The 23,561-nt window shown below is 39.6% G+C and overlaps 1 protein-coding gene across 15 annotated transcripts in view; it reads right to left on the bottom strand.

Annotated features, from left to right (window-relative positions):
* Positions 1-23,561, bottom strand: part of LOC140464827 (cadherin-12-like) — a 627,324-nt gene that overhangs the window by 22,360 nt on the left and 581,403 nt on the right. For all 15 annotated transcript variants that reach the window (XM_072560318.1, XM_072560312.1, XM_072560316.1 and 12 more), the window contains 2 exons: positions 15,978-16,099; positions 10,195-10,312 (listed from right to left, as the gene is read on the bottom strand). In XM_072560318.1, the coding sequence (XP_072416419.1) occupies positions 10,195-10,312; positions 15,978-16,099 (240 nt within the window). The remainder of the gene's footprint in view (positions 1-10,194; positions 10,313-15,977; positions 16,100-23,561) is intronic.

Here is a 23,561-nt window from a genome sequence, read left to right on the forward strand (position 1 = left end):
TACCCATAGTGTTCAGGGATGTGTAGGATAGATGCATTAGTCAGGAGTAAATGTAGAGTAATAAGGGAAGGGAACGGAACTGGATGGGTTACTCTTCGGAGGGTCGGTGTAGACTTGTTGAGCTGAAGGACCTTTTTCCACACTATAGGGATTCTCTATTCTCTCCCAGACTATCATGCAGGTGTTCTCTACCTCAGATCCTATAAGGTAATCAGCTTGAGTGACTGCTTCATATCTGAAATGTAATAGTTTCAGCAAACAAGGCCAATGCTTAATGCTGGCAGACTAGACATTAGTTTAACTTCAGAGCTGCAAGGCCTGGGTTAATGTCTTGTGACAGGACACTCCTTTTGTACCTGCATCATCTGCCATTCTGATTTCTCAGCCATTATCAGATGCTGCTGTCTGTTGGATCTTGCTGTGCATAATTTGGCTCATGTTTCGTCTACTGTACTGTATGAGGTCATGAAAGGCTCCTTCAGAACTCATGCAGAACTGCAATCTACCCCTCAATGTAAATGTTCTTATCATACTCTTTGATGTAATTCATGTAATTAGTTCTGATACAATTGCAAAAATCTACTCTCAGTTATTTTATGAGGTTAATGGCCCTTCTGAAATCATTAATGTTGCAAAAACAGTTTCAAAGTACAAGCATTTTATCAGACAATTGCTAACTGGAACACTTAGCTAGCAATGAAAGAGGAATGATCAATAAATATCATCTGAAATTGACTGAATGGAACAATATCTTTCAACATGTGGCCCATACAAGCAACAAGTAATAGAGCAAATATTTAGCAGCTCATAGTCCATGATTTCCGAAACAGTAAAGATAATGAATGTAAGATCTATTCCACAACCTGAGACTCCCATTCAGGAGCTAAGTGTTAATAGATTTTTTTTTGAAGGAACTTACAGGCTCCTCAGAAATAATTGATCATTTTGGATCATCACTGTCCCTTCAAAGAAGCTGAGGAATCTCGAGTCACAAGGTTTGTTACCGTGACTCTTGTCTATTTGAGACTATTCCATCACAGCTCGGGGTTACCATTGGATAGAAACTAACTGGACTTGCCGTATAAATACTGTAGTTTCAAGAGCAGGTCAGATGCTAAGAATCCTGTAGTCAGTAATTCACCTCCTGACTCCCAAAGCCTGTCCACCATCTCCAAGGCACAAGTCAAGAGTGTAATGGTATACTCCCCACTTGTCTGGATGGTGCAGCTCCAACGACACTCAAGAAGCCTGACACTATCCAGGACAAAACAGCCTGCTTGATTGGCACCACATCTACAGATATTAATTCCCTTGACCATTGATTCTCAGTAGCAGTAGTGTGTACCAGCTACAAGATGTACTATAGAAATTCACCAAGGCTCTTACTGCAGCACCATTCATACCCATGAGCTTGCTAATGGGATATAGAAATGGCTTCACGGTAGGAGATAGAGGGTGGTGGTAGAGGGCTGTTTTTCAGGCTGGGCCTTGTATCCAATGGTATTCAGCAGGGTTTGGTGGCTGGATCCACTTTTGCTTGTCATTTATATAAACAATTTGGATGAGAATTTAGGAAACATTGTTAAGATGTTTACAGATGATGCTGAAATTGGTAGTAGAGTCAACAGTGAAGATGGTCATCTAAGATTACAAAGGGATTTTGATCAATTGGGCCAGTCAGCTGAGGATAAATTTAGGTGAATGTGAGATATTGTATTTTAGGAAAACAAAGAAGGACGGGACTTCTATGGTTAATGATAGGGTCCAGGGCAGTGTTGTCAAACAGAGAGATCTAGGAGTTCAGATACATAGTTCTTTAAAAGTTGCATCACAGATAGATAGGATGGTTAAGAAGGCACTTAGTACACTTGCCTTCATTGTTCAGATCATTGAATATAGGAGTTAGCACGTCATGTGGAGGTTGTAAAAGACATTGGTGAGGCCACATTTGGACTACTGCGTACAGTTCTGGTCATCTTGCTATAGGAATGAGGATATTAAATTGGAGTGGATTCAGAAAAGATTTACCAGGATGTTGCTGAGACTGGAGGGTTTGAGTTATAGAAGAAGCTGGATAGTCTGCTACTATTTTCACTGACGTGTAGGAGATTGAGGGGTAATGTTATAGAGGTTTATAAAATCATGAGGGACATAGATAGAGTGAAAAGCAAAGGTCTTTTCCCTAGGGTGAGTGAGTTAAAAACTAGGTGAGAGGAAAAAGATTTAAAAGGACCTGAGAGGCAACATTTTCACAGAGAGTGTGATTTGTATGTGGAAGGGTGGAGGCTGGTACTGTTACAACATTTAAAAGACATTTGGAATGGGACATGAATAGGAAAAGGTTTAGAAGGATATGGACCAAAAGCAGGCAAGTGAAACTAGTTCAATTTGAGAAACTTGGTCGGCATTGATGAATTGGACCAAAGAGTCTGTTTCCGTGCTGTAAGACCCTATGACTCGGTGGCTCTAGAAGGATAAAGGCAGCAAATACATGGAAACACCACCAATTCCAAGTTTCCCTCCAAGCCACACACGATCCTGACTTGGAAATACATCACTGTTCCTTTAGGGTCGCTGGGTCAAAATCCCAGAATACCCTCTGTAAGGGCATTGTGAGTCAACCCACAGCACATAGACTGCAGTGGTTCAAGAAGACAGCTCACCACCACCTTCTCAAAGGCAATTAGGAACAAACAATAAATGCTTATCCAGCTAACAACATGTGTGTATTAAAAAAAAAGTGTTCCAGTTCCAAATATCTCATCTTTCTACACTTCATAAATTTGTGCTCATCCAAGCATTATTGTAACTCATATCAAGTTCCATTCACCCATCACCAATTGTGCTCATTGGGCTTCATGGGATCTCCTCTGGCTTCTATCAAAGGTACCACCCTGGTTTTCAAATCCCTTTATGGCTTTGCAACTCCCTAGTTCTGTAATCTCCTCCATCACCACAATGCTCTGAGAGCTCTGTGTTCTTTGAATTATGACCTCCAAATGGTACCTGCCTCTTCAACTGCTGGACACCTGAATGCCCTCCCCAAATGTCTGCATCCCTCTCCTCTTCTTTACAATGCGATTTCAAATCTCCTTTGCCTCCACCGAGCTTCTGGTCACCTCTCCCTATCTCATTAAGTGGCCTGGTGTCAAATGTTTCTGGATAATTGTTCCTGTAAAAGATCTTGGGATATTTTAAACCTGCTATATGAATACAAGATTCTGTTGTAGTTGAGTGAGTACCATACAAGAAAGGTTTCCCATCACCATCCAAAGTGACTGCTCATTGTTAAGGTGTTAATTCCAATGAAAGAAAGTCAATTTTTTGTGAATTATTTTTGTTCACTTTCCACTCAAGAGTGATGTTGGCTCTGATTTGAACTCTGGCTGGAATGAGAAGGTGAGTTGGAAAGTATTTGGAATATGGAAAAAAAAATGGGTGGCATGGTGTCACAGTGGTTAGCACTGCTGCCTCATAGCGCCAGAGACCTGGGTTCAATTCCTGCCTTAGGCGACTGTCTGTGTGGAGTTTGCACATTCTCCCCGTGTCTGCGTGGGTTTCCTCTGGGTGCTCCAGTTTCCTCCCACAATCCAAAAATGTGCAGGTCAGGTGAATTGGCCATGCTAAATTGCCCCTAGTGTTAGGTGAAGGGCTAAATGTAGGGGAATGGGTCTGGGTGGGTTGCGCTTCGGTGGGTCGGTGTGGACTAGTTGGGCCGAAGGGCCTATTTCCACACTGTAATCTAATCTAAAAAAAAGCTGTGGTTTATTTTAATGGCTTTACTAGACTCTCCCTGTTTCACAACCAAGGAAGTAATGTTACTCAATGCTGTCAATGTCAAGACCAGACAACAGGATAACCAATTTACCAATGTTAGATAAACAAATGGTAATGAGAGAAAAAAAAGAGGAACTAAGTTGTTTTATTCATGATTACTGAAGGATACATGTTGGCCCAAACACCTTCCTCTTTCACAAAGTGCCGTACTAGTTTCTGCAATTCAGTTGTGGAGTTGGATGGGGCATCAGTTTAACTTTTCATCCAAAAAAATGGCATCATCAAGAGTGTAGCATAACCTCAGTTCTGCCTTACAGTGAGACATAAAGACTATGGGCTCAAATGTGGTCTTGATCCCCCAACCTTCAGACTCATGTGGCAAGATGCTGTCCACTGAGTCAGGGCTAACCACAGATAAACAACATATGAATAATGCTGTTGATTTGAAATCATTAAACAATCTAGCCAGTTTCATTCTCAATTCTCCTGAGCTTTCTGTATTTGGCAAGTAAGCACCTCTTGATATGTGGAGCAACAGCCTTCAAAATGGAATACCATAACCCGATTTTAGAAATTGGACTTTGTTTCCAGGAAAGAATATTTGTGAAGGCATCACTTGCAATTTCCTTACACATTACATTTGGATTATCAAAATTGTCATCAATTTATCAAGTAAATTAGCAACTTAATTCCTTGAAATGTGTGAAAAGAACTTTATAACAAGCACAGTATGATAACCTGAATCTTTACCATAAAGTTTCTGTTTTACAAAATGAGCAGGAAGAGGATTATGGCACAATGATCGGTGGCTTTTATCATTGACAGAATAGAGACAGGAATATGCAATTAGCCCAAAAGGTGAAGCATAGTGGAACTGAAAAGTGTGTTGTGATTCACCAGCTGGCCAACATTCCACTTTGAAAAATGTCATTGTTAGGTTCCTAGAGGATCAGCAGGCACCTCTTTAAGCAAGAGATCCATGGCTACATTTCCATCACCCTAAGGCAATTCAGTCTGTCCCATTCACTGGCTTGATTGCTGTAGCTCCTACAAATTTATTTCCCTTAGGTTTCCATGCAATTTCGCATGCTTATATTTCGTGACTCAATCATGTGTTAGTTACAAGGAAATAAATGAGTGAACAGCATGAGTAAGTCTCTTAGCTCCATGAGCCTACTCTATGAACACCACTGTGGATATCCTTACACCCCAAGTTAATTTACCAATGTTCATTTTGAGTGGTTCTGGTGAAATCCTCAAACTCCTTCTCATAGGTTTAAGGTGACAGCGGAAAGATTTTAAAACGACCCGAGAGGCAACCTTTTCACACAGAGGGTGGTGTGTGTATGGAGGCTGTGGTAGTAGTGGAAACAATTACTACATTTAACAGACATTTGGACAGCAACAAGAATAGGAAAGGCTTAGAGGGATACGGGCCAAGATGGGCTGAAAAGCTTGTTTCTGTGCTGTGTACTTGTATGACTATGACTATAACAACACTGTTATGGATTGTAGCTTGCAGGAGTTCAAGAATGCAGCTCACTACCACCTTCTCCAGAGTAATTCAGGATGGGAGATAAAAACTGGCCCAGCCTTCAACAGCAATATTCCATTAAGATATTTTAAAGAGTAGATCTTCCGATTGCAGTATCAACTCAACATTCTTGCTTACTCCCAATAGCCTGTACCACTTGCTTAACAAGAATCTATTGACTTCTGGTTTTACAATATTCAAAGACACAATTTTTCAAAACTTCCTCAATTGTGGATCTGGAAATGTTCTATCAGATTGGGAAACAGCAAATGCATCTCTCATATTCAAGAGAGGACGAGTACAAAAAAAAAGGAGGGAACTGTAGGCTGATTATCCTAACATCTATCATTGAGAAAATGTTTGAATCTATTACTAAATAGATTGTATGTCAGTACTTGAAAAACCTGAGCACAATCCTGAAGAAGCAATTTGATTTTGTGAAAGAGAACCAATGTTATAGTCAAAATACTTCTTGAGAAAATAGGGAGCAAAGTAGGCAAAGAGAAACATGTAGATACATGGTAGTTAGATTTACAAAATGTACAAATCAAATGTTACTGCAAAAACTTTGAGGTTATGGTGCAATGGCCACATATTAGATTGGGGTAGGATTGGTTTGTTTAACGAGAAAGCAACAATAAGTATAAATGAATTACTTTTAGATGAGAAAGCTGTAACTAATGGAGTGTAATTTTAGTCTTGGGATCTCAACTATTTACAATCTACATCAATGACTTAGATGAATAGATGATTGCAATGTTTGATTGCTAAATTAGCTGAAGGCATAATGATAGGTAGGAAAGCAAGTTGTGAAGAAGATATAAAGAGACTGCAAGAGAATATAGGCAGTTTAAAACATAGGCAAAAATGTGAAACTAGAGTATAATTATTATCTTTGGCCAGAAGAATAGAGAAGTAGACTATTTTTTAAATGTACAGTGATTGCCAAACCTTGAGGTTCAGGGAGCCTGGTTTTCTGCTAAAACAAGATTTAGTGCACAGGTACAGGAAGTAATTAGGAGGGCAACAGAACATTATAGTTTTTGTTTTGCAAGGAAAGTGGAACATAAACGTAGGGCATCTAGCTACACTTGTACAAGGCAATCATAAGATCATATCTGGAGTCCAAATCCAGTTTTGGTCCCCGTACCTAAGGGATATAAGAAGCAGTTCAGAGAAGGTTGACTTCATTCTTTGGATGAGGATGTTCCCTGACCAGGAAAGATTGGGCCTATACCATTGGAGATTTGAAGAATGAGAGATGATTTTGTTGAAACATACATGATTCTAAGAGGACTTGACAAGATGAATGTGAAAAGAATAGTCCCCTTTATAGCAGAGAAGGGCTCAAAGGGCTCAATACAATTCTCATGCTTGCATCATGATGAAAATTGTGATACATAAATATATTATTTTTGGAATCGGAACTTTAGAATAGTGACAGGCGATGGTTACTTCCATGAAGGGTTTTCCTTTAAAAAAAGACAAGGTCAGATAGCCCTTCTGGAATGGGGATAATTTCTAGCATTTTGTCAGAAAGCAGTTGACTGTGGACACTTGTGATGTGAATAGAAAGATATTTATACTATTAAATCTGTAACAGGTAAGGTAAATATATAAGGTAAGGTCAATATAGAAGGCTATTTGTTTGGTTTTCAGTTGAGAAGAAAATGGGTTGCGCAAGTTTTATTCATTCAATTCAAAAAGCATCAGAGTTGAGTAGAAAAACAAAGTTAGCTCCCCTTCTAAAAGAACGTTAGGGTATTTCAGGGAACAATTTACCTTAGTAGAAGGGTTTAGTTGGTAGAACTTCCAAATCTTGAGAATTTGGTTAGAAATCTGGAGCTTATCAGAACTGAGAAAGTTTAGGCTATCACATTTGTGGGAAATTCATGTCAGTAGATCTGGAAATAACAAACTAAACTGTCTCCACAGTACATGAAGAAGAAACAGTATGTTCAGTGAGCTTAGGGTGTGATTTCTCTAGACTTGAGTCTCTAAATGAATCTTGCTGGAAAACAAATGATTGAGCATTGTTTTGCTGTGTGTTCCAGATTTTGCCAACTGAGTTTTGTATTTATATAGCTATTGTTTGCTCTTGAATTGGCTGTTCTGTGGAATAACATCTGTTCTATTCTTAAAGAATATCTGCTATGTCATGTGAATATGCCTCAGTGGATAACCACTACTCTAACTAACTAAACCTAAAATCTAAACACATGACTTATTAAGGCTGGTTTCACTCTGGGATGTGATTCAGCCAAGACTACCATCAGCTAGCATCATGAAAGAATATAATTAACTGTATTTTCTCTATTTGTGAATCTCACAAATGTCAGGAGTGAAGCAGCCTGAGGGTGTGTGAAGATGACATTACTTTGTGATATTTAAAGAAATCACCAGATGTTTTCAGGTAAATTGCAGGCTAATTTATTTCAGCTGTTGTGTGTTTGTTTCAGTTTGTGGAGACTCTCAGTGTCAGAACTCACTTTAACTATTTAAAAAGAAATGTTGTGGTTCTGTTCGCCGAGCTGGGAATTTGTGTTGCAGACGTTTCGTCCCCTGTCTAGGTGACATCTTCAGTGTTTGGGAGCCTCCTGTGAAGCGCTTCTGTGATGTTTCCTCCGGCATTTATAGTGATTTGTATCTGCCACTTCCGGTTGTCAGTTCGAGCTGTCTGTTGCAGTGGTCGGTATATTGGGTCCAGGTCGATGTGTTTGTTGATAGAATCTGTGGATGAGTACCATGCCTCTAGGAATTCCCTGGCTGTTCTCTGTTTGGCTTGTCCTATAATAGTAGTGTTGTCCCAGTCGAATTCATTTTGCTTGTCATCTGAGTGTGTGGCTACTAAGGATAGCTGGTCGTGTCGTTTCGTGGCTAGTTGGTGTTCATGGATGCAGATCATTAGCTGTCTTTCTGTTTGTCCAATGTAGTATAGGAGAGAACAGCCAGGGAATTCCTAGAGGCATGGCACTCATCCACAGGTTCAATCAACAAGCACATCGACCTGGACCCAATATACCGGCCACTGCAGCGGACAGCTGGAACTGACAACCAGAAGCGGCAGAGACAAATCACTATAAATGCCGGAGGAAACATCACAGAAGCGCTTCACAGGAGGCTCCCAAGCACTGAGGATGTCACCTAGACAGGGGACGAAATGTCTGCAACACAAATTCCCAGCTAGGCGAACAGAACCACCACAACGAGCACCCGAGCTACAAATCTTCGCACAAATTTAAAAAGAAATTTGTGGCTAAACCTACAGAGGATTTCTGACAGGGTATTAGCAAACCACTATGAAAAAGTTCAAACCTGGAATAATATCAAGGGGATCTGGTTCTGTTCCCATGTTCTTCGAATAGGAAATGTTTTTATTTCAAATCAACTTGCCTTAGTTTTGAATTTCTCAAAGCTTTACATGTGAGAATTTGATCAATCTTAGTTATCCAGGCTGTGATAATCTATTCTTTTTGAACCACCACCCTTTATTCACCATTGATTCCAAAGAAAATCTGGAATTAAGAGTCAAAATGATGACCATGAATTCACCATCAATTGTTGGAAAAATCTATCTGGTTCACTAATGTGCTTCAGGGAAGGAAACTCCCATCCTTACCTGGTCTGGCCTACATGTGACTCCAGACCTACAGCAATGTGGTTAACTCGGAACAGCCAACTGAGCAATTGGAAATGGACAATAAATGCTGGCCTAGCCAGTAATGCCCTCATCCCACCAATGAATAGAAAAAACATTCCCAAAGCTACCAATAATCTGAAAACTTCAATCAACCCAATCACCAACAGGGCTCCCTTTCTATCTCACAAATCTTCGAATGACTTAGCACATTATTGTAAATGAAAGAACTTTACAAAGCAACTAAAGTTTTCAATTTCCCTGGGCCAACACTATCTCATACCTGTCCTTAAGCGGTCTTCCACCTGCACCAGCTGTTTCTCCCACATCCCCATAGCCCCAAAGACTGCAGTCACAGGAGGTAGCTGTACTTTCATCATGAGGTGGGTACAGTCGGCAATATTACAAAACTCTGACTGGAGTGGGATCTGGCTGAAGAATTTGTTTTAGCGGTGGTGAGGCTATTCTTTGCCCTGCCTACCATTGCCGGTCTGACACTTATAACTGCACCAGGAGAGCTGTAGTGAAACAAGCTTTTTAAACAATGGCCTCTGCTTCACACCATGATGTGTTTGACCACCCACAATACACCTTTTTAAAGATGCTACCCTCTACCATACAAACAAGGAACAGAAGGAAGCCATTCATCCCCTCCAGCCTGTACTGTAATTCAATAAAGATCACAGCTGATCTGATTGTAACTTCAAGTCTGCATTCCCATCTACCTAACCAAGGATCTATTCATCTCTGCCCTGCAACAGAAAACTAATCTCCAGTTTCAAAATACAACTCTCAATTATCTGTATTTCAGGATAATAAACAAATTGCGAAATGTGTATGACACAAACACGGGGAGAAAGAGACCCAAATTGCTTCATAGATGTCAAAATAATGCTGTGAGTGATACAAAAATGACAGGAAAACAATAATTTCAATGGAAATGTCAGCCAAAAATAAAGAAGTAAACTGATAAACTGAAAATCTTTGCAAGGATCTGAAATTACAAAAGAATACAGGGAACCGAGTGGATGTTTTGCTGATTACTCAGATAAAGATTGTCATCATTTTGAAAGCATAGTTATTTGTGTAGCTTCCAGCAGTCAGCCGAATGACACACAATGGCTTTAAAAAATTGCAACAAAGACAGGGCATGTATTAAAATAAGATAATTAGTTTGAAGAAATCTGTAGGAAATAGCCTGTCATTTTAGAATAGAGAAAATTTTTAAAAAAGCAACAGTTCTTACTTCCGTTGTCGTGGATTGTGAAGTTAGGATTGGTAGCAGCCTCAGGTGACAATCTGAAATGAAATTGTGGTGTAGTAGGTGGCATGTCTTTATCCTCTGCGCTGATCGTCATAATGATCTGAAAAGACCACAGCAGAGGGAAATAACTAATCATGCGTTATGCTGATCCTGAATCCAAGTGTAACAGAAAAATTAGATGTCTTTCAATCCCACACAATAAAACAGAAACTGTATCCTCTCCTGTTTCCATGCAGACAAAAGCAGGTGGGTCATAATGGCTAGGAACATTGTCAATGTTTAGGAGGGTCATGTGCCCGGGGGAACTTGAAACAGAAAAAAATTCACACTGAGGATTTAAAAGCCAGTCTGTGTATAAACATCCAGAAACGTATCAAGATATAAATGCAATCAGATATATGTGCACCTTGAGCTACTTGGCTGTTGCATTGCAGCATGAGAAAGATTTCGGACTGCGTTTACCTCAATGTTATTAGAAGAGTTAGATACAGTTCTTAGGGCTACAGGGATCAAAGGGTGTATAGAAAGCAGGAACAGGGGATTGCATTGGATGATCAGCCTTGATCTTATTGAATAGAGACACAAAAAAACTGCAGATGCTGGAATTCAAGACAGACAAGCAGGAGGCTGGAAGAGCACAGCAAGCCAGGCAGCATCAGGGGGTGGGGAAGTCAACGTTTCGGGTATAACCCTTCTTCAGGACTGAGGGTTTAAGTGAAGACAGTTAGAGGGTACAACATTCATTCATCCCCACGTCACCACCCTGTCCCCCCACACCTGCAACTCCCCTTACACCCCCAGTCCTGAAGAAGGGTTACACCTGAAATGTTGACTTCTCCACCTCCTGATGCTGCCTGGCTTGCTGTGTTCTTCCAGCTTCCTGCTTGTTTACCATGATCACATTGAAAGGTACAGCAGGCTTAAAGGGCTGAATGGCCTACTCCTGCTCATATTTTCCTTTTCAATGTGCTGTTGACTGACTCCTGTCTCATAAGTGTTTCTCCAGCAAGTAACAAACACAAACTAAATATTCTGCAATTTCTTCTAAGATTGGGGAAGCACTTAAATCTTTCTTCATTTTTTTCTTAACTTTCTTGTCCAACAAACTTTAGTTTTGTTTGGACAAACTCAGCAGGTCTGGCAGCATATGTGGAGAGAGAAACAGTGTTAACATTTCAAGTCAAGTGACTCTTCTTCAGTTTACAGATGCTTCTAGATCTGGACGGTTTCTCCAGCAGTTTCTCTGTTTGTATCACAAAATGCATTAAACTTGGAGCTTGTAAAACAATTCCTCCTCATGGCTTTAAATTCTTAGACAATTAACAGAAGGGCTGTTTCTCGCTGACAGACAGGTTCAGGAACAGTCATCGGTCAGGGCCAAGAAAAATGGATATCTTTAAGATATGTAAGACAAAGGGTCTACCATGATCAGTCACGGAGTGCCCTAGAGCACTGGTTAATCAGCTTCATGGCAGACACCCCCTCATCAACTCAATTAGAGAGTGAATGGTGGTTTCATTGAAATATGTAACAGACTTCGAAATCTTTGGTGGGATAGATGGTGAGAGATGGTGCCCAATGACTGGAGAGCACAGAACTTGGAGACTTAGGTTAAGTAGGTAAGATATTGTGAAATGAGCTGAGAAAAACATTTCCTAACAGTGCAGAATGTAACTTTGGAAATCTCTAACCTGGAGCATTGTGGATGTTCAATCAATGTGCATCAGGACTGAGATCACTAGATTTTTGGGCGTTAATATTATGAAGGATATCGGAATAGAACAGGAACATGGGCTGGAGGTAAAACACCAAACATCTTACTAAATGGAAGAGCAAAGTTGGCATGTAGCACTGACCTTGGGCACTGGCAACACTAAATGTAGCCCTATTCATAATGACGGAAGTAAACATCAATGAAACAGTGTTACCCATTGGTCTCTGGCAGTCCCTGGATGCCAGATATAGGAGCATCAGTCCTAGTTCAACAAGTTATAGGAATAAACAACTGTTTGTGAAGCACCTCACTTCCAAGTGCTCAAAGTGGTATGGTGTGCATCAATAAAATAATGAAGTAGAAAATTACGGGTACACCTCGCCCTGGCTGTGTTGCTTAGCATGGCGTTTTTGAGGAACCCTTGGTTATTTGCTGTGCAGGTAGTCCAAGCTTACTCTCCACATGTCAGGTACCTGAAAACAATTAATTACCTATTCTCCTGCTGGCTTCTCCTTTAGCATAAATATCACTCTCTCCAGGGTTGCTGCTTATCTACTATTGTGGTTGCAGTTCAGGATCAGGAAAGGCCCAAACTTTTGATGAAACCTCAATCTGATAGAATTTCTTGTAGTGACAAATTCTGTCTATTGTAATTATTAGGAAATATTCTGAACCTTAATAAACTTTATCTGGACCTGTGCCACAGTTTTCAACCTTTTCTCAGATGTCCATTATTCAGTATTAATACCTCTGACAGAGCACTCAAAGCTTAAAAAAACATTGAACACAGTTCTTGACGTTGACTTCAGTATAAATACTGAAGTACTTCTATTATCATAATTTGTTTTGCATCTTCACAGGTCAACCTGCCTTTCCCAAATAGAATGTCAAATGTATGTATCTGTAATTCAAAAGCTTATCCTGAAACAAAGACTTTGCAAAAGTAAGTAGTACTGAAGTATTGCAAATGAGTAGATGATGAACCTCTTCAAAACTAGCCATTGTTTATCATTTGAAGTTGACTTACAAAATGTACACTGAGGAGCTATGTAGGTGAAATTCGTCTTGTGGAGATCTTTACTGAAAAGATGAGCTGAGTTGATAATTGCAATGCATGCATTATATCCATAGCAACTTTCTCTGGAGAATTACAGGCAAGAGAAAATTCACTGTTGACACTGGGCAGACACTCAATGTAATCGTTTGTTTCTGTGGCGATCTTTAACTCTGAATGGGACAGTGTGACTTATTAACAATTAAAGTGACCAGTGACCAGAGCCATTCAAGATGTCTTATTTGCTTAGTTATTGCTTTGCATGCTCTAAATGTTCAAGCATGCCTACTCTTTATCATGGATTTTTTGATATCCCTAATTTTATCCACTGTCTGCAAACTAAAGCAGAGTTTAAATATTAAACTCCTCTAACTGTGCGTAGCAGTGTGGATCAGTGGTTAGCACTGCTGCCTCATAGTGCCAGGGACCCAGATTCAATAACAGCCTCAGGTGACTGGCTGGCTGGTGTTTGAATATTCTCCCCAAATGAGTTTCCATCAGCTGTTCCAGTTTCATCCCACAGTCCAAAGATGTGCATGTTAGGTGGTTTGGCCATGTAAAATTGCCCATAGAATGCAGGGATGTGCAGGTTGGTGATTTGGCCATGCAAAGTTGCCTGTAGAATGCAGGGATATGCAGGCTGTTGGATTAGCTACAGGAAATGCAGCATCCAAGGGGCAGGATGGGGGTCTGGGTCTGGGTGGGATGTTCTTCAGAGGGTCAGCACAGACTTGATAGGCTGAGTGGCATCTTTCTACACTTGCAGGGATTCTGTGAATAAGGCCTTTAATGAGTATTGGGGAAAGTTTCACCACTGGTAAGGTGAAACTTTCCGATTTCAAGGAAATATGATGGCTAAGTAGTGAAGATGATAAAAAATGAAATGAACTATAGTTACCATACAGTACACTGATGTATAGATAAAGTGCTTACTTTGAAACCATCTGCAAACCTAGCTAGGAGTAGACTGCATAATAAAAATTGCAATTTGGAATGACTGTCCAATCGATAAGAGTTTCGCCAGATACCGGACTTACGTTCAGGCGATGACTGATTATCTCCAGCCTCAGACATTACAGTTGCTGCATTGTTTCTCACCTTAAGAGAACAATATTCTGTTGCAAGGCCGAACTGTAATTCCCCTCAAAAACAAAATTTTAACAACCTGGAGCACCATCTAGTGTCAGGGTTTACAATCTGTTTATAAATCCTTTGTTTGGCTTTCACATGTTATACAGCTTTGGACTGTCAGTTTTTCCAAAAATGTATTTATTATTTCAAATTATATTTTTATTAATTGGTCCACAAGTCAGAAAAGGCAATTAGGATATTGAACATTAGATAGAGAGCAAATTGGACCTTGCTTTTCAGGTGACAAAAAAGATGGAGCATAAAATCAAGATTAATTTGATCTAGTAGATTTTCTCCACTCAGAAATGAATGAAATTACCCCTGTAGCATATATTCTATGTTTATTGTCAGTGATACTTGGAATTTATCCACTTTTTTCATTCATTGTGTAATGCATCTCACAATATCAGAGATTTAAATCAAGTAGTCAAAACACAAAATAATTACAGCGGGTGCCTGTATTAATTGTAGGAATGCAAGTATTGGAGGTGGAATCTAATGTGATCTAGTCATGTTGCAACCAGTATCGGGACATATATATCATATATGTTACCACGTGTTAATGTTAAATATTTGAAGATTACATTGAAGAATTATGAAGTGAAATTGAGCTCTAAGACATTGCAGATTATGTATAATTATTATAATATATTATTGAAGACAAATGCAACATCACAATTCTATGAAATATCATGTTTTAGTAAAGATGTTCACCGATTTTTAAATAGAATGGCTTATTTTTCAAATACAAGGTCAAGGAATTTCACATTTACTCAGAATGTCATTTACCTGGTATTTTCATGCAGCACATCGAACTTCAATCGATTGATTGTTTTGGGAAATTGCAATTGTGTCCACATTCAAAGAGGTGGTAGAAAAGTCACAGAAAGATGAAAACTTCTTAAAATACTCCGGCATATTGAAGAAAAGGCCCCAGATTTGCTCTATCGATAAATATTCTAAGTAGCCAATTTCAATTGTTTATCCATATGGTTAATCAGAGATCTGAGGAGGGATTAGTTTGGGATTAGTTCGGCATGGACTGGTTGCACCAAAGGGTCTATTTCTGTGCTGTATGTATGGAATGAGCTGCCAGAGAAAATGGTGGAAACTGGTACAATTACAACATTTAGAAACCATTTGGACGTGTATATAAATAGGAAGGGTTTGGAGGGATATGGGCCAAATTCTGGCAAATAGTGTTAGATTAATTTAGGATATCTGCTCAGCATGAACGAGTTGGACCGAAGGCTCTGTTTCCACACTGTACAACTCTATGACTTTTTGACTGTCCAATATATTAACTCCTCTCTTTTCCACTCCTACTTATTCTTTCCATTTGGTTGAAAGCTGTAGTTGGTTGTCAGGGCAAGAGTAGGTACAAGCAGCTGAGAGCCGCAAATATAAAGAGGCAAGAATTGCTATAAAATGTGACCATTAATAAGTCCTAAATTCCCTTCCTGTTGTTAATTATTCACCTTTTTCTCCGAGCCCCCTGCACTCTCACTATGTCACTGCACATGGCAGACTGACATGATATGTTAGACCCTTGTCCTTATGAAAGCAACAGCAACAGAACTAGTCAGAACTGATTCAGTTTTCCGTTAATGTTACCTGTAGGAATTTCCTTAGAGCAGTTAAATAATCAGCCATTGAAATATCAACGTCAATGAGATTGAAATCACATTTACATAAATACACAGGGTTACCACTAAAAATGTGGTGAAGTTACAGTGATTGAGTGACATCAACTTGCAGGAAATTCCTGGCCTTGCCTTACTTACAATTAATATGAAAAAGCAAAATAATAAAACAGTGCCCATTGTCTCTTTTTACATTTGTTTTAAAATTCATTCAATACTATACCTGGCCAGTCTTTGCATTTTCACACATCATGGTCTCGTAAGGCACTGAGAATTCTGGTGCATATTCATTAACATCTAAAACTTGAATGGTCACAGGGACTTTGCTAACCAGATCAGGGTTGCCTGTAAGAAAAGAAAACAAGGAAATATATTTTCTTAGAAAGACAGTGACATCAGTCACAATGAATGAATGCACATTTATAATGAGAGGTAGAGAAAATTCTGAGATTACTGAATCCACTAATGACTTAAATTTGTTGTCAGTCAGGATTTTGGACTAGAATTTCTAATTCCAAATGCTATTTGGCTTCACAACCAGGTGTTGCACAAAAGATATATTTTCCTGTTCTTGTATCACAGTGCTTTGGGTAATTTACCTTCACATATCTGCAGAAGTTATCTAAGAAAACTAGAACATGAGATGACAAAGTTCTTGAACTTAAGCAAGTTCCTGACTAAAGTGCTTAGATGCTAAGGCTAAAATTTGCTGCATAAGAATTGTATTTGTGGATGATCACAGGTAACTTTATTCATTTCTATTCTCTAACTTAGATTAATGGTTAATTTCTTGTTTTGAGTTAGATTGCACACTAGAAATTCAAGCCCCTTTCTACATTTGGGACTCATCCACAAATACTAGGAACATTGGCCTTCAAGTGATAAAGATGTAGATTAAAGAACCATACTCAATGCATTAACCCATCTTTACAATCTAACCACAACTCTAAGAGCACAACCCTATTGAAGAGTAAGACTGATCTGAAACAAATAATTTCAAACAGTGCCCAATATTGACAGGATGAGGAAGAGGTTTGTTTAGATCAATATCAGAACTTTTCAACAAAACACAGAAACATAGAAAATAGGAGAAGGAATAGGCCATTCATTGCTTTGAGACTTATCCTCATTCAATATAATCATGGCTGATCATCCAGATCAGTTCCCTGTTCCTGCTTTCTCCTCATACCCTTAGCACTAAGAACAATATCTAACTCCTTCTTACAAACATTGAATGTTTTGACCTTCGCCACATTCTGTGGTAGTGAACTCCACAGACTCCCCAGTGTCTGGGTGAAGACTTTCTCTTTGTCTCAGTCCAAAATGGCCTACCCTGTATCCTTACTTATCTCTAATTGTAACAACTGGTTCAGGACACCCTGGTTATCAGGAAAACCTTTACTATATTTACCTTGTCTAGGATAACTCATAAAATGACAAGATAAAAAGGATACATTGTGTACAGCTGGGCATTTTATAATAAATATTCTGCATATCCCAAAGGTTACCTGTTGCATTAATTTTCTCCCATTCCTTCCTTTGTTTAAGGTTCTCACTTTTCACTATGTTGCAGTTTCACTGGATGGCCATAAACTTTCATCACACCTCAAACTGCACTTCAACTTTCTACACTGAAGAGAACACAGTCTAATATTTTATTGATTCACGGCCAATATTTGTTACCCACGGACAGATAAGAGTGAGTCACATCGCTGGGAGTCTGGAATTACATTCAGACTGGATCTGGTAAGAACAATACCTTTCCTTCCCTAAAGGATAGGTCAATTTTTACAACAATAGGCAATGGTTACATCATTGCCCTTAAAGTAGTTGTTAATTCCAGATCTTTATTGAATTCAAATTTCACTGTCCTCCCTGGTGAGATTGGCACCCGTGCCCCAGAAGTTTAGCCCAAGGGTTTGGATTACCAGAACACTATAATGACTGCTAACCACAATTTATAATATGAACATTGCAGCCCAGCAGAATTCTGTTGAATCTGCATTGCACAATGCTCTGAGGCTGATACCTTTTGTCTTAAAATACAAGTTCCAATACGAAGTGCAATCACACCAGATGGCATTTGACCATGGCACTGTCAGGAAATTCCCATTGTGACTGAACATATGTTTAAGGACTTTAGTTCCCACATGAGTTATGAATGGTCTGCTGAGCCAATTCCTCTAAAGAACAGAAATACTACTTTTCTGCTTGTCTAGGAGCAGAATCAGTACTCATGAACTTCCTCAGACTTCACACTTGGCACTTTCACACCTCATATTTTGCAATTTCACTGACCATCTTCTTACTTTCATTGATATCTTGAACTACATAATCTATTCATGTTGTCACAAAAGCACAAGCAACACCTGCCACCTGGTATTGATAGTTCAACAACAATATCACAAATTTGCATTTATATACTACCCATAATGTTGAAAAATGTCACAACAACTTGCAGTTCTATTCTGCCTTTAATGTAGTAATCTATCAAATAATTTATCAAAACAAATTGAACTGTCAAATAAGACACAGCACCACATGAAGGGATATCAAAGTAGCTGATCAAAAATTGGGCCAGACAGGGAGATTTTAAGGACAAGTTTAAAAGAGAGAATGAGGAGAGAAGAGAAGTTGACAAACTTAAGGAAGGAATCCCAGAACTTAGGGTCCAGGTACAAGCAAGCAGATTCAAAAACTGCTGATCAATTATAAACAAAAACAGAAATTACTGGAAAAGCTCAGCAGGTCTGGCAGCATGTATGGAGAGAAATCAGAATTAATGCTTCAGGTTGAGTGACCCTTCCTCAGAACAGCAATCAAAAACCTCTTGTCCGTACATTAATCATAAAATAAATATTGTAAACATACATGTGTCTGGTCAAATTTGACTTGTCATGCAATGTACATATATAAGTTTTAAGAATGAAGTTTACTTTTTAAAAAAAAGTATTGTGCAACAATTAAAATGAATGATGGTTGAGAGCCCAGAATAGGAAGTGAGCCAGGACCTTGGAGGACTGTAGGGTCCTTGGACGACTGTAGGGTCCTTGGACGACTGTAGGGTCCTTGGACGACTGTAGGATTTGCAGCAAGTTACAGAAATACAGAAAAGCACAGCCATGGAGACATTTCAAGTGAGGATATGAATCTTCAATTTTCACCAAACCAAGATTAAACATTGGTGAATGAGTACCGGTTGATAATTAGATGGAACTTAGTGCCAGTTAGGATGTGGGCAGCAGAGTTTTAGAAATATAGTCAGTTCTGATATAATGCAATAGTCCCATTCTTGGACAATCTTGCATTATAAGAAAATTACGCAATAGCTGCACCTTTAAACTAAATGGGCTGGAATCGCGTTATAGCCAATACAGGTGAAGAAAGTTTGTGTTCTACAAATAATGGTCTAAATTTTTCAGTCTTGTTAAAGCCAATTTGTGTTGAAGAAATACGTGTTATAGCGGAACCAACTGTAGAAAAACAAAATGTCAGAGAAGCTCAGCAGGCCCAGATGGGACCTGTGCAGAGAGAAACAGAGTTTCTGATGGGCTCTTTTTCAGATGTTGGGACATGTGAATCCTGCCACAAGAGGATGGGAATATCCGAGTTTATGGACAATAAATAGAAGACTGAAAGGTTAACTGCAAATGAACAGGGAGGTGTTAAGTAGTTGGACGTACACAGTCTTGGGGATAGCACTAAGATGAGCTCAAACGGCCAGTGTGGAATCAATTATGACACCAACGTTACACACAGCCTGATTCAGGCTAAGGCAATTGCCAGCAGGACAGAAGGAGCTGGTGGATGAAGAGTGGGGTGGGGAAGGGGGACTGGTGGTAGCAACTAAAGACAATCACGTCAGCCTACCTGCTAGAGGAAATGCCCAGCCATCCTTGACGTCAGATAAGCAAAGTGACAATGTAGAGATGGTGAGGGTAGTGAGGGAAGTGATGGTGAGGTAGAGCCGGACATCGTCAGTATACATTGGAAATTTGGCATTGTTCACCCAGATGATGTTACCAGGAGACAGTGTGTAGATAAGAAATGGGAAAGAACCAATAATAAATCTTTGGAGGACACCAGATGGTTCAGGAACAGGACAAGAAGTCATTGCAGGTAATTATCTGGCTATGATAAGATTGATAAGAATCCTTACAGTGTGGAAACAAGCCCTTCAGTCCAACAAGTCCACACTGACCCTCCGAACAGCAACCCACCCAGACTCATTCTCCTGCTCTAAATTGATCTCTGACTAATGCACCTAACCTACACACCCCTGAACACTATGGGCAATTTAGCATGGCCAATTCACCTAATCTGCACATCTTTGGACTGTAGGAGAGAACCGGAGCACCCAAAGGAAACCCACACAGACACAAGGAGAATAAGCAAACTCCACACAGACCTTGGAATCAAACCTGGATTCCTGGAGCTGTGAGGCAGCAGTGCTAACAACTGAGCCACCGTGCCACCCCAAAGGTAAGAATGATGGTTTATTCAGCTGTATCATCAAGGCACTGTTAGGTTAAAATGTTGTCAAAATGAAAATCAAGCCAAAGAACATTATATAAAAAGGGTGACTATAAGCTTGCTCCAAGTTATATTTTTGAAAGAGTCTGAAAAGAGGAAGCGAGAAATGGAGGGACACAAAAGTTTCAGGAAGAAATGTCAGAATTTGGATCCTAGATCCCTGAAATTACAGCCCTCCACAACTCTGGAGAAAAGTAGATCAGTAGAGGGGTATGAGGTGTATGTTACAATGAAGACCATAACATTTGGCCATTCTGTCCATTAAATCTGCTCCATCATTCAATGAAATCATGGCTGATTTATTAAGCCACAACTCCACTTTAGATTTCGAAGTCCTGTATGTCGTTGAGCTGCAGGAAGTCTTGGAGATAGGAAAGCATTTTGATACAAGCATCAAAATTTTGTAGCATTGCATCATAGGATGCCCAAGTAGGTCATTAAGTGGAGAGATGATAAATGAGTTTGAATCAATGTGGCTTCAGATATGTTCAACTGAGTTTCACACAGTCACATGTTGAAGCTCACCATCTGCTTTGACCTCAATTGGAATTCCCAAATCTACATTACTGAAGCTGTTTTTGAGAATTTGAGCTTCCTCTATTTCTGTAATGTTCTATTATTAACTCTTAACACTTTAATAGAGGCATTATACAAGACTAGAATTATTTCTATTTCTGGGAATGCTCTCAGGTTTCTGAAAATAATGCAACTACTTGATAGACACCACTGGCCTCCACCTCCTCTGTCATAACTGTTCACTGTATTGTTTCTAATTTATTGATAATCTACTAAGATGAATCCACCTGTGAAATGGTTTCTCTTGTTCTTTGAATTTTTGAATCCTCTATTGAATTCTGCACTTTCACTGTTACCTAAATAGTGCCATACAGTCATAGAGTCATAGAGATGTACAGCACGGAAACAGATCCTTTGGTCCAACCCATCCATGCTGACCAGATATCACAACCCAAACCTAGTCCCACCTGCCAGCACTCTGCCCATCTCCTTCCAAACCCTTCCTATTCATATACCCATCCAAATGCCTTTTAAATGTTGCAATTGTACCAGCCACCACCACTTCCTCTTTCAGCTCATTCCTACATGTACCATCCTCTGTGTGAAAAGGTTGCCCCTTTGGTCTCTTTTATATCTTTCCTCTCTCACTCTAAACCTATCCCCTCTAGTTCTGGACTCCCCCACTCCAGGGAAAAGACTTTGTCTATTTATCCTATCTATGCCCCTCATAATTTTGTAAACTTCTATAAGGTCACCCCTCAGCCTCCGACGCTCCAGGGAAAACAGCCCCAACCTGTTCAGCCTCTCCCTGTAGCTCAAATCCTCCAACCTTGGCAACATCCTTGTAAACCTTTTCTGAACCCTTTCAAGTTTCACAACATCTTTCCGATAGGAAGGAGACCAGAATTGCACAGAATATTCCAACAATGGCCTAATCAATGTTGTGTACAGCTGCAACATGACCTCCCAACTCCTGTACTCAATACTCTGACCAATAAAGGAAAGCATACCAAACACCTTCTTCACTATCCTATCTACCTGTGACTCCACATTCAAGGAGCTATGAACCTGCGCTCCAAAGTCTCTTTGTTCAGCAACACTCCCCAGGACCTTACCTTTAAGTGTATAAGTCCTGCTAAGATTTGCTTTCCCAAAATGCAGCACCTTGCATTTATCTAAATTAAACTCAGTCAGTCTTACTGTCCTATTCCTTTATAAAAGCAAAAAGCACCTTACCTCCCTCAACTTTGCTTGTGGAAATTTCAAGGTTTCCATAACAACATTCATCTGTCCAAATTACCTGATTTACTTAAATTTTAATTGTCTCTTTTCATCTGTAGCTCGTGGGTGTCCATTCCTGAAAGAATGTGGTCTTATGCATGTTTCACTGTGGTATTGAGCAAAGTTTCTAATAAGCCCATATAATTCATAATTTCTCAACAGCCAGGCAAAGAAAATTATTGGGCCTTTGTCACAGATGTCTCATGATGTGAATAGGATAGATTTTATTCCACCAGTATACCTTCTACTTGAATTATTTCTTTCCAATAAAAGCGTTGCTGAATAAGTTTTTGTTTTGCCCACACATGAGATGTGGGTGTCACTGGCTGAGCCAGCATTCATCTTCCATCCCTAATTGTCCAGAGGGCAGTTTAAGAGTCAACCACAGTGCTCTGGGTCTAAAGTCACATGTCAGTCAGACTGGGTAAAAGTGGCAAATTCCCTAAATGTGATTAGTGAAGCAGATCGAGTCATAGCATCATAGAGATTTACATCAGTCCAACTCATCCATGCTGAACAGATATCCTAAAAAATTCTTATTCCATTTGCCAGATTTTGGCCCATATACCTCTAAACCCTTCCTTTTTGTATACCCATCCAGATGTCTTTTAAATGCTTTAATTATACCAGCCTCCATCACTTCCTCTGTCAGTTCACACCACTCTCTGTGTGAAAATGTTGTCCCTCAGATCCATTTTAAATCTTTCTCCTCTCACATTAAACCTGTGCCCTCTAGTTATGGACTCCCCCAACCCCAGGGAAAAATACTTTGTCTATTTATCCTATCCTTGTCCCTCATGATTTTATAAACCTCTCTAAGGTCACCCCTCAGCTTCCGACACTCCAGGGAAAACAGCACCAGCCTATTCAGTTTCACCCTATAGCTCAAACCTTTTAACCATGGCAACATGCTTGTAAATCTTTTCTGAACCCTTTCACAACATCCTTCCTATAGGTGAGTTTTGGCAATAATCAACAGCATGTAAATGATCACCGTGGGACGAGCTTTTGATTCCAGAGTTTTATTAAAGTCAAATTTCATCATCCACCACAGTGAGGTTTAGACCCATGTGCTGAGAATATTTGCGTGAGTTCTGGATTAGTGTACATTAAGTCACTGCCACTCCATATTGTTGCTGCATGGAAACTCAGAGGCAATACTGAGCATTATTTGTCTATGAGTTATTAGTTAAAAAGATTTGGAGGGGCCGGTGTTGGATTGGGGTGGACAAAGTTGAAAATCACACAACACCAGGTTATAGTCCAACAGGTTTAATTGGAAGCACTAGCTTTCGATGTGCTGCCTCAGAATAACCATCTGATGAAGGAGCGAAGCTCCGAAAGCTAGTGCTTCCAAATAAACCTGTTGGACTATAACCTGGTGTTGTGTGATTTTTAACTATTTAAAAAGAAACACAGAGCTTTTCTCCAATTATTGACAGTTTTCTATGACTTTCTCTGTGCAGATGTGTACCAG

Source organism: Chiloscyllium punctatum, chromosome 41 (genome assembly GCF_047496795.1).
Source record: "Chiloscyllium punctatum isolate Juve2018m chromosome 41, sChiPun1.3, whole genome shotgun sequence".
NCBI classification, from domain to species: domain Eukaryota; kingdom Metazoa; phylum Chordata; class Chondrichthyes; order Orectolobiformes; family Hemiscylliidae; genus Chiloscyllium; species Chiloscyllium punctatum.